The sequence below is a fragment of the Agelaius tricolor genome, unplaced genomic scaffold, assembly GCF_023055355.1.
Source record: "Agelaius tricolor isolate 1412-34295 unplaced genomic scaffold, bAgeTri1.0.p SCAF_170, whole genome shotgun sequence".
Classification (NCBI taxonomy): Eukaryota; Metazoa; Chordata; class Aves; order Passeriformes; family Icteridae; genus Agelaius; species Agelaius tricolor.
The window spans coordinates 53,227-62,409 of NW_027269430.1; the positions used below are offsets into that span (position 1 = coordinate 53,227).

At 52.2% G+C, this 9,183-nt stretch overlaps 1 protein-coding gene across 1 annotated transcript; it reads right to left on the reverse strand.

The window, feature by feature from the left end:
• Positions 1-6,962, reverse strand: LOC139587050 (uncharacterized). Its single transcript, XM_071420886.1, has 2 exons — positions 6,208-6,962; positions 1-1,516 (listed from the first exon to the last, which is right to left on the reverse strand). Exon 2 carries the CDS (start codon positions 1,140-1,142, stop codon positions 72-74), a length of 1,071 nt encoding a protein of 356 aa, XP_071276987.1. The 5' UTR covers positions 1,143-1,516; positions 6,208-6,962; the 3' UTR covers positions 1-71.
• Positions 6,963-9,183: the final 2,221 nt, after the last annotated feature.

Here is a 9,183-nt window from a genome sequence, read left to right on the forward strand (position 1 = left end):
CCCCCTAACTCCCCTCAACTTCCACCGATTTTCTCCCAATTTTTTCCCTCCTTGGCCACGCCCCCTCCCCTCTAACCCCACCCCGGCGGCCCCGGGTGACCACGCCCACCGGTACCACCGCGGTAGGTGAGGGCCCAGGCGGCCCAGCCCAGGGCGGCGCCGGCGGCGTTGCGGGCCCAGGTGTGGCGATAGGTGAGGGTCACGAGGAGCAGGAGGTGCCACGTGACCAGCAGGGCCACGGCCAATAGGTAGAGCACCGACAGCGCAGTGGGCGGGGCCTCAAAATGGCCGCCGGCGCCGTCAAAATGGCCGCCGGCAACATGGCCGCCTTGGAAATGGGGTGGGGAAGGGAGGAAATGGCGGGCGGAGGGGTCAAAATGGCGGCTGGAGGGGTCAAAATGGCGGCTGGAAGGGAGAAAATGGCGGCCGGAAGTGTCAAAATGGCGGCCGGGGTGATCAAAATGGCCACCGTGCCGTCCTTCAAAATGGCCGCCGGAGGGATCAAAATGGCCGCCGGAGGGATCAAAATGGCCGCCGGAGTCATCAAAATGGACGCCGGAATCAAAATGGCGGCCGGACTCAAAATGGCGGCCGGACTCAAAATGGCGGCCGGACTCAAAATGGCGGCCGGAATCAAAATGGCCGCCGCTTCGCCCTTCGAAATGGCCGCCGGCATCAAAATGGCCGCCACCGCCCCAAAATGGCCGCCCCAAGATGGCCGCCCCCAGCCGTAGCGAGGAGGCCCCCGCCCACTCGAAGCCGATTGGCCGCGGCGGGGTGACCCCGGCCGCCATGTTGGGCGAGGCCACGCCCACCCGGTGCTGGCGGCGGCCATCTTGGATCCTTCCTCCATCTTGTACCGCGCCGCCATCTTGGATCCTTCCCCTACGCCGTACCCGGCCGCCATCTTGGATCCGGGCGCCATTTTGTATCGCGCCGCCATCCTCCGATTCCTCCTCCCAGTCGTATCCGGCCGCCATCTTGGATTCTTCCGCCATCTTGTATCCGGCCGCCATCTTGGATTCGTCCCCCATCTTGTACCAGGGCGCCATCTTGTACCACGGCGCCATCTTGTGCCCGGCCGCCATCTTGTACCCGGCGGCCATCTTGTACCCGGCGGCCATCTTGTACCCGGCGGCCATCTTGTCCGAGCCGTACAAGCTCCGCCCAATGGCCGCCGCCTCCTCGGCCAATCCCAGCCCGCAATGCACCAGGGCGAAGGCCCTGGGGGGCGGGGCTAAACCCCTCCCATCGATGCCCCGCCCCCCTGCAGGCCGCGGGGTCTCCCAGGGGCACCAGGAGGGTCCCCAGCGGGGTGGGGGAGGTGCAGCTTCCGGTGGCCGCCTCCAGGGCGTGGCCGAGGGCGTGGCCGGCCCGGGAGAGGCCGAGGGCGACGGCCAATCGGAGCAGGGCGCGGAGGGCGGAGCTCCAGGGGGGGCGGAGCCAAGGGTGGGAGGCGACGAGCAGGGAACCAATCAGGAGCCAGGTCCAGGCCGGGGCGCAGGAAATCAGGCGGCTGCATGGGGGGGGGGGGGGGTTAATTAATGCTAATTAGATGCTAATTATTGGGGGTTGATTTTTAATTAGCCGCCCGTTATCGATTAATTTTTAATTATTAATAATTTATTAATTATTAATCGGTTAATTGATTGTTTATGGGTTATTGATCAGCCATGGGTTAATTGGGTAATTAATTTTAGTTTTAATTGGGTTTTTTTGGCTAATTAATCATTAATTGATTAGTTATTTGTTATTAATTATTGCTTATTTAATATCGATTATCAATCGTTAATCGGCGATCGATCACCGGTCGTCGATGGGTGATCGGTTAATCAATAACGGAATAAATAAATTAAAAATAAATAAATAAAAACAATAAATTTTAAATTGATTATTTATTTGTTATCGATTAATTGGTGATTTATTGACGTTTATTAATTGGTTATTGGTTAATGGGTAATTAAATAACTGATTAATTGGAAATTTATTGTTGTTTATTAATTGGTCATTGTTTAATCGGTATTAAATAATTTATTTTTAAATGGTTATTGGTTATTGATTATCGATTATTGATAATTAATTATCCATTATTTATTGATTATTTACTGTTATTTACCGATTATTCATAATTTATTAATTATGGATTAATAATAATCAATTATTTATTAACTATTGACTATAACTCATTTATTATCATCGATTATTAATTATCGGTTATCAATCAATTGGTAATCAAAGAATTGTGGTTTTATTGGTTATTGATTATTTATTAATTATTGGTAATTAATTATTATTGGTTATTTATTGGCTGTGAATTCATTATTGGCTAATTGGTAATCAAAAAATTAATTTTAATTGAGCATTTATTGATTATGGATTAATTGCCAATTGGTTATTTATTATTGATTGATTATTGGTCAATTGATAATTAATTTATTTGTCATTGATTGGTTTTTAATTGATAATTGGGTATCGATTATTGGTCATTTAATTGGCTTTTAATTGGCTATTGATTGATCATTGATTATTGATTGATAATCATTGATTATTGCTTATTAATTGGGTGTTGATTGGGATTTGGTTACTGATTGGTTAATTGGTTATTGATTATTGATTAGCTATTGATTGGTTATTAATTTGTATTTGGTTATTGATTGGTTAATCGGTTATTGTGTAGTGATTATTGATTGGTTATTAGTTACTGATTGGTTATCGATTATTGATTAGCTATTAATTGCTATTTGCTCATTAATTACCGATTATTAATTGATTTATTGATTGGTTATTGATCAAACACAGGTTGCTGCTCACTCATTGGTCGCTCATGCATCACCGTTTATTGATTATTGATTATTGATTATTGATTATTGATTATCGATCCCTCCATTCACTGCCCCATTGACAAAGCAGCGATCAATCGATTCCCGCACTGATCGATCGATTGATTGATCGATTGATTGATTAATCGATCCAGCCCCACAGGTATTGATCCCTGCCCCACAGATCCCAAATCCCGCCCCATAACCGACCCCAAAATGCCCCAAAAACCCCAAATCCCACACCCAAAAATGCCCCAAAAACCCCAAATCCCACCCCAAAAACACCCCCAAAAACACCCAAAAAAATCCCAAAACCCCCCAAATCCGCCCCCATAAAAACCCCAAATCCCACCCCAAAACCCCCCAAAATCCCCCCAACACCCAAATCCCGCCCCATAGATCACCCAAAAAATCCCAAATCCCGCCCCATAGATCCCAAATCCCGCCCCAAAACCCCCAAAAAACCCCCAAATCCCACCCCAAAAACCCCAAATCCCACCCCAAACCCCCTCAAAACCCCAAATCCCGCCCCATAGATCCCAAATCCCGCCCCAAACCCCCCAATCCCGCCCCATAGATCCCAAATCCTGCCCCGTAGATCCCAAATCCCGCCCCATAGATCCCCTCAAAACCCCAAATCCCGCCCCACAAACGCCCCAAAAGCGCCCCAAAAAACCAAGAAAAACCCCAAATCCCGCCCCACCGACCCCAAATCCCGCCCCATAACCGACCCCAAAACCCCCCAAATCCCGCCCCATAGATCCTAAATCCCATCCCCAAAACGCCCCCAAACCCCCCCAAAATCCCCCAAATCCCGCCCCAAACGCCCCCAAATCCCACCCCAAAATCCCAAATCCCACCCCAAATACGACCCCAAAACCCCCCAAAAAAACCCCAAAAAACCCCAAATCCCCCCAAAACCCCCCAAATCCCGCCCCAAAAACGCCCATAAAACCCCAAATCCCGTCCCATAGATCCCAAATCCGCCCCCAAAACCCCCCAAATCCCGCCCCACAGATCCCCTCCAAACCCCAAATCCCGCCCCATAGATCCCAAATCCCGCCCCAAAAACCCAAATCCCCACCCCAAAAAAACCCCAAAACCCCCCAAATCCCCCCCCCCTAAAAACCCCCAAACCCCAAATCCCGCCCCAAAAATGCCCCAAAACCCCCCAAAAAAAACCCCAAAAAACCCCAAACCCCGCCCCAAAAACACCCCCAAAAACACCCCCATAAAAACCCCAAAAACCCCAAATCCCGCCCCATAGATCCCAAATCCCCCCCCATAACCGACCCCAAAACCCCCCAAATCCCGCCCCATAGACCCCAAATCCCACCCCAAAAACCCCCAAATCCCGCCCCCAAACCCACCCCAAAACCCCCCAAAACCCCACCCAAAAACCCCAAACCCTCCCAAATCCCACCCAAAAACCCCATAAAAACCCAAATCCCGCCCCATAGACCCCAAATCCCGTCCCCAAAACGCCCCCAAACCCCGCCCCACAGACCCCAATCCCACCCCCAAAACACCCCCAAAAACCCCCAAAAAACCCCAAAAACCCCCAAATCCACCCCATAAAAACCCCAAACCCCAAATCTCGCCCCATAGATCCCCCTAAAACCCCAAATCCCGCCCCATAACCGACCCCCAAAACCCCCCCAATCCCACCACAAATCCCCCCCAAAAACCCCAAATCCCACCCCAAAAACCCCATAAAAACCCCAAAAACCCCAAAACCCTCCCCAAACCCCCCAAATCCCGCCCCATAGACCCAAATCCCGCCCCCAAAACCCCCCAAATCCCGCCCCATAGATCCCCAAAAACCCCAAATCCCGTCCCAAAACCCCCCACAAAACCCCCTCAAAACCCAAATCCCGCCCCATAGATCCCCAAAAACCCCAAATCCCGTCCCAAAACCCCCCACAAAACCCCCTCAAAACCCCAAATCCCGCCCATAGATCCCAAATCCCGCCCCAAAACGCCCCCAAAACCCCAAAAAACCCCCCAAAAAACCCAAATCCCACCCCAAAACCCCCCAAATCCCGCCCCATAGATCCCAAATCCCGCCCCAAAAATGCCCCCAAAACCCCAAATCCCACCCTAAAAACCCCAAATCCCGCCCCAAACCCCCCAAATCCCACCCCAAAAACCCCAAATCCCGCCCCATAGATCGCCCCAAAAAACCCCAAATCCCGCCCAAAAACCCCAAATCCCGCCCCACAGACCCCAAATCCCGCCCCCAAACCCCCCCAAACCCCCCCAAAAACCCCCAAATCCTACCCCAAACCCCCAAATCCCGCCCCATAGATTCCCTCAAAACCCCATCAAAACCCCAAATTCCGCCCCAAAAAACCCCCAAAACCCCCCAAAAACCCCCAAAACCCCCCCAAAAACCTCCAAATCCCGCCCCACAGACCCCAAATCCCGCCCCCAAACCCCCTCCAAACCCCAAATCCCGCCCCAAAACCCCCAAATCCCGCCCCATAGATTCCCTCAAAACCCCAAATCCCACCCCAAAAACGCCCACAAAACCCCAATCCCGTCCCAAAAATCCCCAAATAACGCCCCATAGGTCCCAAATCCCGCCCCAAAACCCCCCAAAAACCCCCCAAAAACCCCAAATCCCCACCAAAAACCCCCAAAACCCCCCCAAAAACCTCCAAATCCCGCCCCACAGACCCCAAATCCCGCCCCATAAACGCCCCCAAACCCCCAAATCCCGCCCCATAGATTCCCAAAACCCCCAAATCCCACCCCAAAAAACCCCCAAAAATACCCCAAAAACCCCCCAAAAACCCCCAAACCCCGCCCCACAGACCCCAAATCCCACCCCCAAAACACCCCTAAAACCCCCAAAAACCCCCCAAAAACCCCCAAATCCCACCCCACAAACCCCAAATCCCACCCCCAAACCCACCCCAAAACCCCCAAATCCCGACCAAAAACCCCCAAAACCCCCCAAAAACCCCCAAATGCCCCCTCAAAAACCTCCAAATCCCGCCCCACAGACCCCAAATCCCGCCCCACAGACCCCAAATCCCACCCCAAATCCCACCCCAACAAACCCCCAAAAAACCCCATAAAAACCCCAAAACTCCGACCCAAATCCCGGCCCTCAAATCCCGCCCCATAGATCCCCTCAAAACCCCATATCCCGCCCCAAAAACCCCATTAAAACCTCAAATCCCCGCCCCATAACCGACCCCAAAACCCCAAATCCCGCCCCATAGACCCCAAATCCCGCCCCAAAACCCCCCCAAACCCCCTCCAAACCCCAAATCCCGCCCCAAAAACCCCAAATCCCGCCCCCAAGTCCCACCCCAAAACCCCCCAAAACCCCCAAATCCCCCCAAAAAAACCGCCCCCAAACCCCAGCTCCCCCACTCACGCCTCCAGGCGGTTGTGGGGCGAGGCCAGGACGCTGTGCGGGTCCCCGCGTCCCCTCAGCAGCGGCCCCCAAAACCGCCACGATCAGCCCCAAAATCACCGCGTGCGCTCGGGGGAACCCGGGGCACCCCAAAACCGCGGCCGCCCCACGGCAGCAGCCGCTCAGGGCCGCCCCAAAAATCCGCTGCCCCACGGCCAGGCCGCGCCCCACGGGCCGGAGAGGCCCCATAGCCGCGAGATCTCGCGAGATTTGGGGTTTTTTTGGGGTTTTTTTGGGGGTTTTTTTGGGGTTTTTTTTGGGGGGGTTTTGGGTGAAATGGAGGGCGCGGAGCAAGGGCAAAAGGGGGGGGGGGGGCGGGGGATGGATGGGGACAGGTGGGGGGGCGGGGCTAAAGGGAGGGGCGGGGTTTGGGGCGGGGCTTGGGGCGGGGTTTAAGGAGGGGTTTGAAGGGTGAGGGGCGGGGTTTTGGGCGGGGTTTGAGGTTTTAGGGGCGGGTTTTGGGGCGGGGTTTAAGGGGATTGGGGCGGGGTTTAGGGGCGGGGTTTGAAGGGTGAGGGGCGGAGTTTTGAGGCGGGGTTTGAGGGTTTTAGGGGCGGAGTTTAAGGCGGGGTTAAGGATTTTGGGGGCGGGGTTTAGGGCGGGGTTTGGGGTTTTTTGGGGTTTTAGGGGTGGAATTTGGGGTTTTTTGGGGGGTTTTGAGGTAATATTTGGGGTTTTTGGGGGGATTTTGGGGATTTCGGGGTTTTTGAGTTTTTGGGTCGGAATTTGGGGTTTCGGGGGGATTTTTGGGGCAATATTTGGGGTTTTTGGGGGGGAATTTGGGGTTTTTGGGGGTTTTGGGGCAGAATTTAGGGGTTTTTTGGGGGTTTTAGGGTTTTTGGGACGGAATTTGGGGTTTTGGGGGTTTTTTGGTGTTTTAGGGGCGGAATTTTGGGGTTTTGGGGTTTTAGGGGCGGAATTTTGGGGTGTCTGGCAGAGAATTTGGGTTTTTTTGGGGGTTTTTTTGGGGGTTTTTTTGGGGTTTTTTTGGGGTTTTTTTTGGGATTTTTTTGGGGTTTTTTTGGGGGTTTTTTGGGGGTTTTTTTTGGGGTTTTTTTGGGGATTTTTTTGGGGATTTTTTTGGGGTTTTTTTGGGGTTTTTTTGGGGGGGTTTTGGGCGAAATGGAGGGCGCGGAGCAAGGGCAAAAGGGGGGGGGGCGGGGGATGGATGGGGACAGGTGGGGGGCGGGGCTAAAGGGGAGGGGCGGGGTTTGGGGCGGGGTTTGGGGCGGGGTTTGAAGGGATTGGGGGCGGAGTTTTGGGGCGGGGTTTGGGGGTTTAGGGGCGGAGTTTAGGGGCGGGGTTTGAAGGGTGAGGGGCGGAGTTTTGAGGCGGGGTTTGAGGGTTTTAGGGGCGGAGTTTAAGGCGGGGTTAAGGATTTTGGGGGCGGGGGTTTAGGGCGGGGTTTGGGGTTTTTTGGGGTTTTAGGGGTGGAATTTGGGGGTTTTTTGGGGGGTTTTGAGGCAATATTTGGGGTTTTTGGGGGGATTTTGGGGATTTCGGGGTTTTTTGGGGATTTTGGGACGGATTTTGGGGTTTTTGGGGCGGAATTCGGGGTTTTTGGGGAACTATTTGGGGTTTTTTGGTTTTAGGGGTGGAGTTTAGGGTTTTAGGGGTGGAACTTGGGGTTTTTGGGGCGGAATTTGGGATTTTTTTGGGTTTTTAGGACGGATTTTGGGGGTTTGGGGTTTTTTTAGGGGTTTTGGGGCAATATTTGGAGTTTTTGGGGGGGAATTTGGAATTTTTGGGGGTTTTTGGGACGGAATTTGGGTTTTTTTGGGGTTTTTGGGGGGAATTTGGGATTTTTCGGGGAAATATTTGGGGTTTTTGGGGGGGAATTTGGGTTTTTTTTGCGGTTTAGGGGCGGGGTTTGGGGCGGGATTTGGGGAGGGGTTTGGGGCTTGGGGGCGGGGTTTAGGGCGGGGTTTGGGGTTTTTTGGGGTTTTAGGGGCGGAATTTGGGAATTTTTGGGGTTTTTGAGGCAATATTTGGGGTTTTTTGGGGATTTGGGGGTTTTAGGGGCGGAATTTGAATTTTTTGGGGTTTTGGGACGGAATTTGGGGGTTTTGGGGTTTTTTAGGGGTTTGGGGCAATATTTGGGGTTTTTGTGGGGAATTTGGGGTTTTTGGGCCAGAATTTAGGGGTTTTTTGGGGGTTTTAGGGTTTTTGGGACGGAATTTGGGGTTTTGGTATTTTTTTGGTGTTTTAGGGGCGGAATTTTGGGGTTTTCGGCGCAGAATTTGGGGGTTTTTGGGGGTTTTGAGGTAATATTTGGGGTTTTTTTGATTTTTGGGGCTGAATTTGGAATTTTTGGGGGTTTTTGGGACGGAATTTGGGATTTTTTTGGGAAATATTTGGGGTTTTTGGGGGGGAATTTGGGGTTTTTTTGCGTTTTAGGGGCGGGGGTTTGGGGCGGGCTTTGGGGAGGGGTTTAGGGCTTGGGGGCGGGGTTTAGGGCGGGGTTTGGGGTTTTTTGGGGTTTTAGGGGCGGAATTTGGGAATTTTTGGGGTTTTTGAGGCAATATTTGGGGTTTTTTGGGGATTTGGGGGTTTTAGGGGCGGAATTTGAATTTTTTTGGGGTTTTTGGGGCGGGGTTTGGGGTTTTTTTGGGAAATATTTGGGGTTTTTGGGGTTTTTTGGGGCGGAATTTGGGATTTTTTTGGGTTTTTGGGACGGATTTTGGGGGGTTTGGGGGTTTTTTTAGGGGTTTGGGGGCAATATTTGGGGTTTTTTGGGGCGGAATTTGGGTTTTTTGGGGAAATATTTGGGGGTTTTGGGGTTTTTGGAGGTTTTCGGGTTTTTGAGACGGAATTTGGGGGTTTTTGGGATTTTCGGGGTTTTTGGTGCAGAATTTGGAGTTTTTTGGGGTTTTTGGGAGGGAATTTGGGGTTTAGGGGCAGAATTTGGGTTTTTTTTTGGGACTTGTGGGGCAATAT